Source organism: Dicentrarchus labrax, unplaced genomic scaffold (genome assembly GCF_905237075.1).
Source record: "Dicentrarchus labrax unplaced genomic scaffold, dlabrax2021, whole genome shotgun sequence".
In the NCBI taxonomy this organism is placed as follows: domain Eukaryota; kingdom Metazoa; phylum Chordata; class Actinopteri; family Moronidae; genus Dicentrarchus; species Dicentrarchus labrax.
This window is the reverse complement of record NW_026136719.1, coordinates 19049636-19066852: the sequence shown is the minus strand read 5'-3', so window position 1 is coordinate 19066852 and position 17217 is coordinate 19049636. Positions and strand designations below refer to the sequence as shown.

The following is a 17217-nucleotide window of genomic DNA, read 5'->3' as shown; positions in this document are numbered from 1 at the left end:
TTCAGTGTAAGGAAGGGGAAAAAAACATTTCGCTGAAAATGAACGCACACAGATGTGCATGCTTGCAGCCCACCACTGGAGTAGGAGGGAACTGGGCGGGTCCCAACATTAGGATGGCCAAGACATCCAGCTTCCAATGCGCTGATGGCAACAGATAAGTAAAAAGTGAGCTCCTCGGACGCACGACAACACACCAACTGAAGTGGAAAGCGGCTCCTGTTCTGCTCCTCATCCTATTCGGACATTGCGTACAAGGCGGTTCGGCTTCAGACTGCTGCAGGACTGAATCGAAAGGAAGAAGACAGTCTCGTCTTTGGCTCGTGCGTTAAGTTTGTCTCCAGTTTGCCTACTTTTTTTTTTTTTTTTTTTTTGCTTTTTTTATGTCAGCGAATTCGTATTCAGCTTTGTAGTGTTTATAGGCGGAAAGGTGGAAATCGACCTTCGTTTTGTCATCTCGAAGATTAAATTTAACTCATGACGGCAGAGGTCCAGCAGCCCCCAGCGCAGACTCCTGCTCAGAGCAGCCCGATGTCTGCTCCGGAGAAGCCGCACGGACAGACGGCGGTGATGGAAACCGCCTCCTCCACAACGAAAACCAAAAAGACAAACGCAGGGATCCGCAGACCAGAGAAACCCCCGTATTCATACATAGCTTTAATAGTCATGGCTATCCAGAGCTCTCCAACGAAGCGCCTGACTCTCAGTGAAATATACCAGTTCTTACAGAGCCGCTTCCCGTTTTTCAGGGGCTCATACCAGGGATGGAAGAACTCCGTGCGTCACAACTTGTCCCTGAACGAGTGCTTCATAAAGCTGCCCAAGGGCCTCGGCCGGCCAGGGAAGGGCCACTACTGGACTATCGACCCGGCTAGTGAGTTTATGTTCGAGGAAGGCTCCTTCAGAAGGAGACCCAGGGGTTTTAGGCGCAAATGCCAGGCGCTGAAGCCCATGTACAGCATGATGAACGGCCTGGGATTCAACCACATCCCCGAGTCCTACAACTTCCAGGGGAGCGGCGGGGGCCTATCCTGTCCGCCCAACAGCTTGTCTCTGGACAGCGGGATTGGGATGATGAATGGACACTTGGCAGGTAACATGGAGGGGATGGGTCTGTCCGGGCACACCATGTCACACTTGTCGACCAACAGTGGACATTCCTACATGGGAAGTTGTACAGGATCCACTGGGAGTGATTATCCCCACCACGACAATTCCGCCTCTCCTCTGCTCACCAGCGGGGGAGTCATGGAGCCTCACCCCGTCTACTCGAGCTCAGCCTCGGCGTGGGCTCCTGCACCCTCGGCCTCGCTCAATAACGGGGCCTCCTACATAAAGCAGCAGCCTCTGTCTCCCTGTAATCCAGGGGCAAACCCGCTGCAGCCAAGCTTGCCCACACATTCACTAGACCAATCTTACCTGCACCAGAATGGGCACAGTACTACAGATTTACAAGGTAAGCTCAATGGTAATATTTCACCTTTAACTTCATCTAAAAACTGCAGCGGATTTTGTGGAGGGAAAAAAAAGTTAAATTATAGGATGATACAGGAATACAAAGAACAAACCATTTCATTTCTACATGGTGTAAATAATATTTTCTACACAGGGTCAAGCCTGGTGGTTCACAGATGTGTGTGGTTTTATGCCAAACGTGGACCTCATGGAAATATTGAGCAGCCTCACATTACCTCATTTGAATATCGCTGTATTTATTTCTCAGTAACTAAACACAAGCGTATCTCCATTGCACATAGTGGAAGAAATCAAATCAAGGCCATTGAGGAAAATGATGCAACAAAAAAAAGAAAAAAACACGCATATTCTCCCACGCAAATTACGCTTGCTCACTGTCCTGCTGCTCTCAATTAAACAGAATACAAAATAAAGCCCAGATATAGTTTCTGGAAATGATAAAAAAAAATACAAAAAGTAAGGAGAGTCAGTTTAGAGCCGTGCCAATCACCGGGCAAGAAAAAATAAGCGCGGTTAGGACCAGCCTGCCTTGCCCTGAGGCCCCGAGTCCTCCGGGACTGGCGTGCGAGAGGGCCACTGTCAATTAGCCCTGCAAGCCCGCCTCTCCCTCCTGACAATCTTAATCGTGCTTGCTAAATGGACTGCGGGTCTATGAGGAATATACACACGCAGCCTTTTCCGAGTTAATAAAACTCCACATCCGGACTGTACAAATTAAATACATCATTTATTTCTAAAATAGGCGTATAATTATTAATTTTAGAGAAAATGTTCTATATAGGGCGTCCTTTCACAATAAAATATGGCTGGAGAGGTGTGGAAAAACACTAGTATCGGTTAGGGTCTCCCACTTAATTTAACATAGTTGTCAAGTTACTACAACAAATATTAGGCCTATTATAAATTATATTATTATTATTATTATTATTTATTTTAACGTGTTTTATTACTAATGGATCCAAAATTCCAAAGTCAAGGCTCCAATAGGAGATGTCTATTATGGATTACAGTGGTAACAATTAATTAAAAGTTAAAGCCTGAGCTTCAAACAACATTCTTAGAAACTGTCAAAGTCTCATTAAACCTCCTTGTGGCATTCCAGGTCTTCCCTGTTTTTAATCCTTCTTTAAAATCACCTTTACGCAGGTATTCCTCGGTACCATTCCCAGTCTCCAAGCATGTGTGACCGAAAGGAGTTCGTCTTCTCGTTCAACGCCATGACGTCCTCGGCGATGCACTCACCGAGCAGCGGCTCGTACTACCACCACCAACAGGTCGCCTACCAGGACATCAAGCCCTGCGTCATGTGATGCCTCCACACGGACAATCTGCAGACCAGAGGGACGGTGTCACAGACTTGAGCCACGCAGCAGAGTGAAGTGAAAGGAGAACAACCGAGTAAATAACCACTGAGAGACAGAGAAGGCCTGCCCCGGCCCTGATGAGTGCTCACTGCTTCAAGTAGACCGGACTACTTTTCTGTACTGTTTTTTTTTTTTTACACATCAGCGACAAAGACACGGAGACAGGCCAATCACAAAAGCAACCACATAATAATAATATATAATAATACAAACTTTTTCATGCCATCAACATCGACCAGCGGGGTAAAGACTGGCTGTATGAAACCCTGCTGCTGTTTGGTACTTAGTCCTGCAGAGCGGATGACTACCACTTCACACTTTTGTTCATGTTTATTCTTCTTGTTAAAGTAGGCCAATGTAAAAAATGCACACGTCTAAGTTTCTAAATTTTTACTTTTCTTTTCTTTGACAAATTAGACTGACGCTCTTTTTTTTTTATTTGGACTTTCATACCAGCGTTGAATTTCAAAATGAACAATTATGGACATTGTATATATATGTCCATATATACTGTGTAAAAATGATGAAGGCACTTTTTGAATAGCCTATAAGCGCAGCTTTTTATTTATTCTGTAGGCCTACATATTTTAATTTCAGGCGAATTGGCCAAGGAGGTATATGCTTTATTGGCAATATTTGTCAGAACGCTTGTTATTTGTTTTAAAATGAAAATTGAGGATATAATGTAAGCACTGTTATGTCGTTTGTGTTAGATATATGTAGACCATTACTTTCAGCACTGTATACTTATATATTGTTAGGAAAATTAGCAAGGGTCCATCAATGAGGGCTGATCTTTAGGCTATATTATAACAAATCATTTGTAAGAAATAAAATATATCTGTTGGGCTAGTTAAGCCTAAATCCACACAAAAAAACCAAGACATATTTCGATTTCATGACACACCCATAATTGATGGGACATTTTTTGGGACACTGCAAACATATACCTGTGTAGATCTGAAGTCGGTGAGCATTATTACACAATCAACCAAAATTAGCAGTCGCCTACACAACGAGTGAGGCAAGTTCTGCTTTTTCCTGAAATACCACAATATTGAAAAATAATTAATTAATGCATTAAACTAATAAGGAGGGTAAACTGACTTCCTGTGGGTACAACATACAATACATAATATTTGGTGATAGTGAAGCCAACAATTTAAAAGCACAGTACGCATAATATCCACACTATAGTACTACAGCAGTACGTATGGTTATAGAAATATCCAAACTGCTCCAGTGTCCTCCTGGCAGCAGCAGCAGCTCATGCGTGTTATTGCAAACTGACGTTAAATGAACAAATCTGATTTTCCACGAAACAACAACTAACTGATTATAGATTTAAATAAATGGTTTTAAAAGTCAACGGTATTATGCCCTCTATGTAAGGAGAGTGTTCGCAGCAATTAAGGCGTAACAAATAAGAGGCAGAGATCTCACCCGCGTTTGGTTACAGGGTGAAAACCTGCAGCTCCAAAAAATGCATTTTCTCCAAAAGATGTGTCTGCCGAATAACACAGGGGTCAAAGATACATAAACTTTTTGAAAACCTACACAAATAATGGACTTTAAGAAAATTAAAATCCCAAACTAACAATTTACAAAAGAGGAAAAAATGTGTCATTGGGTTTTACATTAAATGTGAGCTGATGTGCAAAAGGCAAAAGCAAAAGTTTGTCCTCTTAAAAACACTTGTTACATCCAAAATATTACAGAAAAATGTATTGCAGAGGCACAGGAATAAGATGCAATGAAAAATGCACAAATAATTAATATGTGAATGTCTTCTCACACCATGAAAATACTACAGCCACTCCTTATGTTACAAAAGGCACATGCTCTTCATCGGACTCATTATTTGTTTAGTAGCAGTTGCAAAATTCATAACTGCTAGTATTACCAGCTACTAAGAATATGAAATTCTTTTAGTTTCAGTTTCAGATAATTATGTGATGTTGAAAATAAGAACAGGTGCTACTAATGTCCAAAAACATGGTGGACAGCAATCTCCATAATGCACACCTCTCCTGAGTGAATTGTAACTTAAGATGTCTTCTAGTTCAGTTATGGTGTTGAGGCGTGTGCGCACACATAGATCTGTAATTCAGACCGTAAACACGCTGTGTTTTAATACTTGTGTAGCTTTGAAATCTCACAACATGACCACCAACTGAACCCAAGTAAAATGCCACTGAGCACAGGGATAAGAACAGCACATTAATAAACTGATGACATTTTGTGAGGTTCAGTGCTCTAGCAGGACTGAGGGAGTGAGATGGGGCTCCACAGCTGTTCCCTCGCCAGGCCTGGATGACAGCTCCATAAAAAGCCAGAGGCCTGCTCTGTGCAGACAGACATGCTGTGTGCTTGTGTCTCAATACAATAAAGACTTCAGTGAAAACAGGACACTTGTCTGGTAGTGCACACTGACACACAGAGTAATCAGTTACCAGGTAATAGTCGGTGCAGAAACACAGAACATTATCGGGCACAAGATGCAGGTTATTGGGTGCTTAAATCTGGATGAGTGGTGTATGAATCTATTTCAGTGTGGGTCAATCTCTTGTTTGCTTTGAAAACTAACCGGTATTACAACAGACAGATTTGTCTGATCTATAAGCTCTTCAAGTTTTGTAAAATATGAAGTATGAAGTATAACTTTTGTCCTTTAATTACTGTCTCTTCAGCAGAACAATCTGTTTTATTAGTGAGGATAGTTTGAGGGGTATCAGGCTTTGCCACAACTAGACTACAACAGTATGAGTTGGACTTTTTTCCAAAGTTTGCAGTTTCCAAAAAGCTAAATCAGGGTAATTTTTTAAATGCTGAAAAATGGTGTGAAGATCCCTCATATATTTGTTCAATTCAGTTTTGTTTAAAAATAATAATAATAATACACTACGCCATAACCAGTACAGTCAAACGTTTTAGTAGAGAACATTATAACATTTTACAAACAGATGCTTTAACACTGCAAGACTTTTTTCAGGCACGGTAGCAAATCTTATCCGTTAAATAGTGAGGCTGGCCTCATATCACCTGACTCAACCAGACAGAATACATGGTTTCATCAATAAGGAGGTACAATGTCTATTTTCAAAATATTCTGAAAAAAAATGAACCTAAGAAATCAAAAAGCAAAGCTCCAATGAGGTTGCACAAACCTATAAATATGTTGTTTTTAAATAAATAAATATAAATAAAATAAATCCAGATCTTAGTCAAAACACACTGATAATCAATCGCGTTAATTTTTAGAAAATACCTTCCTGGGTTATGTGCAAGGACGTATTGTGCAAATTTTCAACTGAGTCAGGATCATCACGACGTCGTCTGTATTCAAAATAGCCTAACAATTGGGAATATGTTCACGTCTTCCAAATTTGGTTGAAACTGCTCATAATTTATGTCGTATCTTTTTCACAATTTGGCAATGGAATAGACTAATAATGTTTTTAAGGGTAAATTTTTTTTTAATATTTTTTGTGAAGTGATGAAAAATGTTTTGTAAAAAAAAAAAAAAAAAAAAGGGTCTGTTTGGCCTAGGTTATGTGGATACATAAATGTTAGAGCAAGGAATTTATAATTTATATAATATTATTTATTGTTCTACTAGGCTTAATGGCTCAGGACTCATCAGGATTGTACGAGCTGATTAAATGACCACATGGTGGTGCTATCTGTAACAAAAACAGCTCTTTGGCCCATGGCCTTAGTTTTTGATGTTTTTGAGATAACTGACAAGCAGACACACAGGTCTAAAAAAATGAGTTTCTTGGTGGAGTACTGAACACTTATTTTTTAAATTTACTCAACACTTATATTTTAATAAAAGTCTACATTTTTCTCAAAGAAGTTCTCAAAAAATGCCTTCAAAGAATGAAGGCTCTCAGGACACACAGACCAGCAGGTGTGTGTGAATAAACAAGGCACATAGATGTGGTTAAGTATAGAGAAATGATATGTACAAATCACTTTTCCAGTGAAATGTTTTATGATGCTGGGATTCAGCCATTGCATATTTGCAATATTTTGTTAAGCTCATTAGCCTTAGCAGTCACTTTAGAGGTAATATATATTAAAAACAAACAAACAAAACTCTCCTTAAGGAATTTAACGTCATTTAGCGTATTGCCTGTTGCTATTACTGCTCAGTCATTTCATTGCTGTCACTCTTAGTTTCTGGTGGTGGTTTAGTTTTTGGAGCTGCTGATGGTCCTCCTGGTCTCCTATTGGAGTCTCCGGACCTCCTCCCTCCCCGCTGGCTCTTGGCCAGCTCAGCCTGCAGACTGTGACCATTCAGACTGAGATCCTGCAGAGCCTCCAAGGCCTGCTCCGCAGCCTGAGGGTCGATGTAGTCCAGGAAGGCCCTGTGTTGAGCTCCCTGCCAGGTGAGCCTCAGCGGAGCAGCCTCCCTCTCTCTGAGGGCAGTTTTCAGCTCACTAACACGCAGCCCAGCAGGGATACCCCCCAGGTAAACTGTGGTCACACTGAGAGGGAGCTTACGTTGAGACATGACTTCACTCAGAGCCTCCTCTGGGCCCTTCTCCTTCATGTTCCGTCCTCGTCTTCCCTTTCCTCTCTCATTGATTTCCCCCTCTTTACCTCCCCCGCCATCTCCCCTGCTTTCTTTCCTCACTCGAGCTGGGCGCTGTCTGGCTTTCTGTTCTGACTCTGCTCTTTTCTCCTGTTTGGATTCCCCCTCAGCATCCTGCTGCGTGTTTTGCCTTGGCCTCCGTCTGGTTTGCCTTCTGGGTTGACCACTCTGCAGACCGGGCTCTGCTGGAACAGGCACCGCCCCCAGTGTTACATCCTTTCCAGCCTGTTCCTCCAGAGCACGCAGCTTCTTCAGGATGGGGATCCTCTCCAGCTTTTCTGTGTCCAGCTGAAGACACAAAACCGGACAGGCTCAGTGAGGCTGAAAGGGGAGGGACTGTCACACACAGCAAACAAATAGTCCTGCTCTGAGCCAGTGCACCATACCTACGGATGACGAGTTCAATTAATAACAAAGTGAATGTGGACAAATTAATTAGTATTATACCATCCTGCTTACAGTCCCTGCTATAGCATTAATTATCTTTATAGGAGCAGGACATTTCACTTCCCAAGCAGTTAAAAATAAAGAATCCTCTCTTGATTTGTTGGGCCTTTAAGTGTCTTGGCAGCCTTTGATGCTGACCAGTCCTGTAAAGGATATACAGGGCTATTGTTTTTACACTGGCCTGTTTGACCCGTCATTCCCCTGCCCCTGCAGAGCCAAGCTGGCTGGGCAGAGGAGCCTTTGATGATCAGACATGGCCTTCCTGCCAGTGAGGTCACTGGGTCCTGTTTACTTACAAGTGTGTCTTAAGGAACCCAGAGGTTACACACAAACCCTCCACACGTTAAGAATAATGTCCTCATCATGTCTAATTAAAGACAAATTATCAGATGGAAAAACACACCACATCTCTCTGCCAGTGTCAGTAAATCAGGGGCAGTTTAAGGTCTCAGTTAAGACTCACATTAAAACACAGATAATGTGTTTTTTTTTTTTAATTTACAAATTTATTTAATTCTTTTGTTTTGTCTGCTGTCTTTTCCCCAATATTTGGGATCTTGTGTTTACAGCTGGTAGTTATTTGTCATTTATTTGTATACTGTACTGTATATAAAAAACTGCTTAATACAAAATCATTTTATTATTACTTATTAACAGAAATTAACTGAAAATAAGACAAAAAGACTAATACTGTGACAATTACAGCAGAAGCAGAATGAATGTCCTCTGATGAGGTGCGGTGTCATTAAAAGTCCACTAGAGGGCAGTGTCACTAAGCAGAGAGGCTAAACATTTTGTTGGGGGCTCAGGAGAGACCCTCTGTACAGTAAGTTTATACCTGTTCCAGTTAAACTGCCATAAAGATTTGTAGTCAGATTAAGTGTGCAAGAACCAGGCTACAGCTAAAATGTTACAGCACAGCTATTCCTACAGCTGTACACAGACTTTATAAATAATACACACTTTAAAAAAAAGTTATTTTATTTTACCTTAGTCCAGATGATTCCCTGTGGTTTAGGGTGCTTGCAGTCTGTTTTAATAACTCTGGTGGGTGTGAGGATGTAGTCCACAGTCACATCATGACTTTCTATTAACTCCTCTGGAATGTCCACCACCTGAAAAGACAAAATACCACAATTAGCACCCAAACAACAAGTCATTAATCATGTTTGATCAACAGGATTTTTAAAAAACAATTTTGAGATGACCCAGTGTGTAACATTTAGGAATATAATATTCATAGGTATGTTTTCATTACTGTATAATCGAATTAATATAGGAATCGTTATGTTTTCATAACCTTATGAGCTGTTTTTAATCTAATGATTTTAGCTTACCACTGGATATAGCAAGTAACCCTTGGTAAGACATAATGCTATGGTGTTAATCTAGTGAATCAAAGTGCACATAGCTTCAGTGAAAGTTCACTCACACATTCTCTGAGAACAGGATGATAGGATAGGTAAACTAACCTGGCAGTCGTGCACAACAGTAACCACCACAGTAGAGTCATTCACAGCTCCCATTGAGGCCATCATGCCATACTCCATGTCAGCAAAGCCCTCTCCTTTTCCAATCCGAAAGCCTACGTGAGAAAAGAGGAGCCATGAGAACTTTTAAAGGCAGGTTATGCATCATGTGACACAGAAAATAACTCTCAATCTCTGATGCAGCATTTTCTTACTCGGACGGTGTCACAGATCCCAGGAATAACCAGCATCTGCATCACATTCAGCATTTTAAAATATACCCCAAAAAACAGAGGATCTCAATCTAAAAACTGCACTGAATTATAACACACCGACATATACGTTGAGGGCAGCTATAACAATTCATAAAAATAACTTAATTAAATGTAAACTAGTGGGAACATGGACGAGCCCAGAGCAACAAACTCTTTATGAGAACCATGTGGCGCTGTACACTTAGAGCCATTTGGAAATGTATGCATTATGGTAAACATGTCTGTTTCACCGCAGCACTGCATCACTTATCACAGGCATTTTGAAAATGAGGATCAAAATGCATTGTGAGTGATGGGACACTTTACATGGAGGGCAGAACACAGCAGAACCCACAAAGAGCGAAATGGATCTGATTATGCACATCTGCCCCCGCTCTCATTTCTGTTCTTCATCAGATCTCCCTAACAGAGTGTCTTGGTGCCTCCGTGGGCTGGAAACCCACGCATTGATCACAACACAATATTTAATATGACCTTTGTCACATGACAAGTCATTTTAGTCTCCTGTCATTTTCCACAGTGTAATTAACAACCCTCATAGGATGTAATTTCTAAAAAGTACTGGTTTAGCAGAGTCCGTATCTAATGACAGACTTTGAGTCTTTGGTCCCGGAGTCACTTTTTGCTACACAATGTGATGTTCATTATAATGCACAATACAGTAGGATCGAGTAACTTACTGATGATTTTGTTGCTCATAGTGTCTTACCAGTTGTTTTCTAAATAAGCAAAAACACAGGCCACACACGTGACTAACTACTGTTTATTTATGGGTGAGAAGTGTGTTTTAATCTGTTTTTTGTTAGATTTGATATATCTTACTGTCCGTACAGTGAAATTGGTCCTTGGCTCACAGCACTCTTAATGTAACACTATAAAGCTACATAAATAAATAGATCCATTTTTTAGGCATATTTTATTTACCAATTAATCATCTGTTCAAGGGGAAAATTCGCAATGTTTTTGGGCCCCCAATATTTAGTTTAATTGGTATGGCAACACAGTGAATCACTGGTGGATTCGCCAACTAACAGTTACCTTTCTCTGACACCGCCACAGAGCCAACCACCACCAGGTCTACCTTCACCTTCGCATCCAGGCCAACTGGCACACTGAAATCTTTCACACCCTGAAGGAAGAAAAAATAGGAATAAGTTAAATGTTTGGAGGTTTATGAAAAATAATGAAATTCTGGGCAAAACTGAGTAAAATCAGCAAGTTGAAACCTGAGAGGAGGAGCAGATGCGTAGCTGTTCCTTGCTGGCTCCCGGGGGAGGAGTAATATTATTGAAAAGACCAGTACGAAGACGAGGAGTTGGGACCAATAAAGTTTTCTGCGCCTGTGAAGACATTTAGTGACTTAACATGATTGCAGATTAACACTGGATTGGAAGAAACGATGATGAGAATAGCAAATATATTACATAAATCAAAAAGCACTGATGTGCCTTAAAATGAAGATGTAATAAAGAAACTTATAATCTTATTTAAGAAGTTCGGGGGTCTAATAGAGGATGTGTTATCTTCTGAAATAATTTGCCTAAAATTTCTATCACAATTTCTAATTAAAATCGTAAATGTAGTCTCAGATTTACATGGTTACACAGCAGATAAAACAGTAAATGCATTTCTGTATTACAGCCTGAGGCACTCTCTCCCACTGTTCAGTGCTACCTGTAGCACTGCCAGCCGGGCACCCTCCAGGGGTTTATCAGGATCCACCTTCACCTCAGCTGTCTGGGTGAACACCTGCAGCTCAGACACCCTGGCACAGGCTGTGAAAGCACCCTGCTTGAAAGGAGAGGAAGGCATTAGGGCTGATCATTGTTTTTGGGGGGGGTTCCCCAACTTACTTCCAGAGTGACAAAGCGTGCCTGCTGCTGGGGTCTGTCTGGGTTTACTTTGACTGTCTGGCTGGACTTGAACTCCTGCAGGTCTACAAGCCTGTTGCATGCTTGAATTGCACCCTGTCCATTAAGTAAAAAGCAGCAAAAGCAAAAAAACGCACAGACAGGACAACCATTAGTCATTCAAAATCCAAGAACATCGGTCAAGAGCTGTCGTGCAAACCTGAAACGTGTGTGTAGTTTGTCATCTCTGTTAATTAGTAGAAACAGTTTAGTTTACTGTGATAATTTACATACCCGTAAATATTATATAAGGTTTATAATTATAGCTTTAATTATAAAAGTTAGCTTTTGCTTAATGGAAAATGGAAATATTAAATATTAAAGTCGATCGTCTGACTTCTGCTGATTTAAAAGTATGAATCAAGTCCTCCATTAACTGTACTTTTCTAGTTTGCCTTATTATAAATATAAATAGATCGGTGTGTCAAATGTGTGTTTTATTGTCTTGTTTGTACTCATGTCTGTCTGTGAACATGCCAGAGCCAGTAGACCACCCTGTATGAATACGACGTAATGAATGAAAAGAGCGGACAACTCAGGAACCTTACTACAATGTCGACAGTGTAAATATTCGTGTACAGTTGAACTGAGTGTTTAATGTAGGTCAACAACTACATAGCAACACTGTGCTGCTCACTCAGGTAAAATTGCTTTAACCTGCCTTGAAGTTTGGGATTCTGTTGTGAACAGGCCTTGGGAAGTTGGCCAGATTATTGTCCTCGATGTAGTCCCAAACTTTCTGACGAATGTCCCATTTCGACGCCCCTGGACAGAAAACAGAAAAAAGGGATTTGAGGCGCAGCGAGGCGCAGCGACATTAGCCAAACATTTACAAACGCACATTCATCGACATTCATTTTTAACAACAAAACAAGCGTCGCGAACATTTAACCTACCAGGTTTTATCACTATAACGGACTCCATTGTGTTATTGGTGGTGGAAATTAGTCTCTGCTTCAAAACTCGGTTACTACACGCAGTCAAATCTCACACGTGAGCTCTGTAACATAACACTAACGGAACAGCTGTTTGTCAGTGTTTATCAGTGCTACGGCGGCACAGGAAGGTCAATCTTAACCAAACGAGAAACCGGAAGCGTCACATTGTATAAGGCCTAAAACTGCCAGGGAACCAAAGTAAAGGGAAATATCTTCAACTAAACGCTGCAGTTTTCAAAATACTTGTACTTTAGGTGAGTATTTATTATATATATTGGATATAAGCACCTTTTTAAAAACAAGGCAATCCAAATTGTTTTAGATCAGACATGAAAAAGCGATAAGACAATACAAAAAGACACACATGATTATTGTGATTAAAAAAAAAAGATCCATGCGAGTAAATGTATCATCATCTTCAGGTAATTTGCTGCTAACACAATCATACTAAGGTACATTTGTGAATGCAGGACCAATTACTTGCAGCATGTTTGAACCTTGCTATTTCTACTTAAACAAAGGATTTGAATGCTTTTTCTGAAACCTGATAAATTCCCATTACCAACATAAGTCACACAGAAATTTTAAATGCACACGTTAAACACAAGCAGATGTTTTTATTTTTCAAAGCAGCTACCAATTTATGATAGTCTTTTGAAGCTGCTCTGTAACAATCATATCTGGCACTGTGCAGGTCAAACTGGTTTAAAACTAAGATTAAGTAGGCATGTGTCATGTATCATGTGCAAGGTTTTGTGTTCAATTCAGGCAGCCCCAACCAGCTAGTGATTGGGTTATAGGGGATGACATGGGAACGTTGAAGACGGTTTTATGAAGCATTCTTGAGAGGGTTAATGCAAATACTTCCGGTGCCCAACTACATATATTTGCACTGTCCAGAATGAAGATGAACTGGTGAGGAAGGGACCAATTTTAGTATCTACTGTGGAGTACAAACCAGCAGGATGATACTGTGGTTCTATGTTGGTCTTGCATGACAGCTGCTGATATTGAATGACACTATAATTGTAGGTAGGTGCAGTGGCAGACTCAGACTGTTTAAGGGACAGGGGCGAAAAAAATAGAAAGGGCACCAGTATGCAGAAAGTTGTATGGTGAAACAGCGTTGTCAGTATTAGAATTAGCATCCACCCTGTTTTTCAAACATAGGAGCACCCGAGGGGGCGGCTGCAATGAAAAGAAAGCAATTATAATATATTTGTAAATGTGTGTGCAGAAAAATCAGGCGATCAGCCTTTGAAAGACAATGTAATTGACCAAATCATGCAATAAGGTGAAGATGCTCAGCATGACTTTTGATGAAGAGAGAATTTGTGTGATATAATTACAGCCAAGTGATCTAATGTTTAGATGAAGGGCAACAGGACTGGGCTCTGAGGAGCCCCAGGGGAGAGGATACAGTCTCCATACATGGTAGCATGTAAAATGGGGTCTGAAAATGTAATAAAGAGGTGGTGCTGCGCATAAGCTTTTAAAATCTGGCCCCCAGCCATTGTGCGTCCTTTGTTATTTACTCATCATGTGAAGTTATTGTTCTTCAGGCTTGTCAGTGGCAACTTTACAGTGAAAGCAAAGAAAATGTTACAGTACAGCTGCACTTGTAGTCATTATAAATGATTTGATATTGAGGTATATCACCTCCAAGCACACAACATCAATTACCAGTATAAACATATTAATTTATTACATTTAGAAACTACATTTTAAAAATTCCTTCACCAGATGTGTTCAGTACCTCACTTGTGTGGTCCTTTTGTTTAAAAGTGTCAGTTAGACAAATGAAACTGACGGGGAAAGGAGGAGCACAGTGGTTGGAAACATAGCAATGCCACTCAAGGCCCATAACAGCTGCACAGCGCCTCTGCTGAAACTCTGTTATGTCAATACTGTTTTTTTGCTGAGTTTTTATTAGATTCAAGATAGTTTCTATTTATCAGGGTCACCAAGATCTTACATATGCACATACACACATTTCTGTCTCTTCTTGGAGCACCAGCTGCAGGCTTTTAGGTGTCATGTGCTGTTTAGTTATTGAACTGCACAGAATTATTATACGTGTCCACCCACTCTGTATATTTTCAGCCATCTTGGACTGAGGCCTTAGGCCGTATTAGCTATCCATATTTACACCACTATGTTTGTATAATCTGGACACTGCATCCCCAAAGTCCCATAAAAGAAACCAATATCTACACAGTGTACTTTGCCTCCCTGAACTCACCACATTAAACCTCTGCATATGAGACCTCATGGTGCTTGAGTCATGTTTCCTGCAACCATACTGGTCAGGACTTTGCAGTGAAACTTTAGTGGATGGTTGTGTTTGTGGCAGTTTTGAAGTAGTTGCAGATGGTCTGAAATATTTAGTTAATTACAGAACTTGGAGAACAAGAACGAGTATTTACCTAGTAGAGTGCTCGTTTACTTAATATTCTTCTATACAAGCAGCTATAAGGGAAGAGGGGAAAAAAAACATTATTCTTATTTATGAGGATTTTTGTAACAATAACACCAAATAACTGTCACACAACTGGATAAAAAAATTAATTTAACTAATTTACACAGTACAATCTAGAACTTACTAAAACATGTGATAATATTACTTTATTTGGATCGCACTTAAGACAAACTACAACAAAAAGCAGGTAGGTTTACATTTAGGTACAGTATAACAAAAAAAATGTTTTTTCAAAAAGACAACAAAGCTGAAATTGTAACATGTCTTGCTGCATATGTCACAGCAGACATTTTAACTTGCTTTAGCAGGAAAAGTACAGGTTTTAATAACATTAATGATGAAAACTGAAGCAACTAAATGCAATTTAACCATCATGAATCTTATCATTTACACCTGTGCTTTTCCTACTATGTCAAAATGTTTTGTAAAAAAGGCCTATTAGTTTAGTCCACATTTAAATTCTAAAAAGGAAAGGACAGCCTATGAAGGACAAACATTGCTATAGTGTTGTGGTTTTATTAAAAGGGAATGCAGTATTGTTCTGCAGTATTCTGTACAATATCCACTGTGACACATGGATAATGATTTACATTTACAGCCTGTACATTTACAGTAGCCTAATGATATGTATATTGTGAATTTTCTGGAACTTTAATTGAGAAAACATTTACAACAACAAGACTACAGCCATACTAGCATCTCTGTGAGGCATACATCTACCAAATTGGCTAAAAGTTGTTGACACATTAAAACCGAAAATGTTAACTTATGGTGGTGCTAAAGGAAAAGACATAGAATCACTGGATTCATGGATTCATCCTCTCGGCACAATTTATATTATATTATATATATAATTTTTTTTTTAAAAAGTATCAAAAGTCTGTAAAGCTAAGAGATCCATCATACTAGTTTGTTGAAGTAAACTGAGTCAAACTGAAAATGTTAACTGTGGATCATTCCTAATCCCATGCCAATACTTTATAATGGTCCACATACTGTACACAGCTTTGACTGTCGGCAAAAGATCCAAAAGTGATTTTGTATTGTAAATGTAAAATAACAAAATAAAAAGACAAAATTTGATAATGCATGTGTTTGTTGTCTGCTGTGACCTGTGTGACTGGTTTCTATTTGTTAATTCTGTATGGGCGACCAAACTTGTTTCCCCTCTTGTTGTTTATAAAGATTGCTGAATCTATATCTATATACTCTATAGAATATATTTCAGAGCCAATTAGTAATGTTTTCTAACTATAAAATAGCCTAAAATACTCTTTGTTTTCTTGGTCTGTGTCTTGTCATAGACTCTAACCACGGAAGCAGACGGAGGGTATGAGCCCACCCTGTTGATGCTGGTTTCTGGTGGTTTTCTGGCACAATATAATCACATGATTACCTGAAGGTGTCAGATCCCACCACTAGAGGGCAAGCTCTACCAACAGATTCCCCTCAGCAGAAAGGAGCATCACTTCCTGCTTTTCTAGGTATGGGAGGTATGTGAATCAGATTTCCATCAAGTATCACAAGTGAGACAAGTAATGTCATGACGTTTCAGAATTCCACACTGAAATGTAAGTTGATTGCCATGTATATCTTTTCATCATCTGTCTGAGCTGTGTATATTTGACATGAACTGACCCATCCTCAGGTTTAACTTTAAGTGTATCCACAAATTGTTATGCAGCAATCATGCATATACACACAGAGATAGTCATTCACACACATACACACGCACACACGCACACACACACACACACACACACACACACACACACACACACACACACACACACACACAACACACCCACACAGAGTCCCCCCCTCTCCAGTGGTCCATAAACCTCCCTGACACCCCATTCTCTCTCCGTCCGTCTGGGCAGGCTGCCAGCTCAACCCTCCCTCCCTTTCTCTTTCTCTCTCTCTCTCTCTCTCTCTCCCTCTCTCCCTCTCTCTTTCTGCCTGGATCTCTCTCTCTCTCTCTTTCTCTTTCTCTTTCTCTCTCTCTCTCTCTCTCTCTCTCTCTCTCTCTCTCTCTCTCTGTATATTCTGTACTTACCAAGCCAAGCCTCACAGTGCTGCATTTACTAAACCAAGTGGCTTAGAAATTTGCAGTGATGTCGCTGTTCCCAGACCTCCCTCTCTGTGGTGGACTCGCTCAGTGAGGCAGTGCAGCACTCAGACAAGCGCTGATGGCAGAGTGGGGCAGGTGGACTGTGAGAGAGGAGAAACCAGCATCACCTGTTTGGGAAATCTAGAACAAGG

General features: G+C 40.3%; 2 protein-coding genes across 4 annotated transcripts; one reads left to right on the top strand and one right to left on the bottom strand.

Annotated features, from left to right (window-relative positions):
• Window positions 1-158: 158 nt before the first annotated feature.
• Window positions 159-3526, top strand: foxf1 (forkhead box F1). Its single transcript, XM_051380521.1, has 2 exons — window positions 159-1453; window positions 2620-3526. The coding sequence occupies exons 1-2, from the start codon at window positions 475-477 to the stop codon at window positions 2781-2783; spliced, it is 1143 nt and encodes a 380-aa protein (XP_051236481.1). The 5' UTR covers window positions 159-474; the 3' UTR covers window positions 2784-3526.
• Window positions 3527-5753: 2227 nt separating this feature from the next.
• On the bottom strand, window positions 5754-17144 carry mthfsd (methenyltetrahydrofolate synthetase domain containing). 3 transcript variants are annotated; one of them, XM_051380499.1, is made up of 8 exons: window positions 17012-17144; window positions 12200-12303; window positions 11482-11595; window positions 10855-10968; window positions 10667-10757; window positions 9357-9469; window positions 8874-8999; window positions 5754-7725 (listed from the first exon to the last, which is right to left on the bottom strand). In XM_051380499.1, exons 1-8 carry the CDS (start codon window positions 17034-17036, stop codon window positions 6985-6987), a joined length of 1428 nt encoding a protein of 475 aa, XP_051236459.1. In that variant the 5' UTR covers window positions 17037-17144; the 3' UTR covers window positions 5754-6984. The 3 variants fall into 3 exon arrangements, with proteins under 3 accessions (XP_051236459.1, XP_051236458.1, XP_051236457.1); XM_051380498.1 differs by lacking the exon at window positions 17012-17144 and adding an exon at window positions 12435-12605; XM_051380497.1 differs by lacking the exons at window positions 11482-11595; window positions 17012-17144 and adding exons at window positions 11303-11416; window positions 12435-12605.
• Between the last annotated feature and the right edge of the window lie 73 nt (window positions 17145-17217).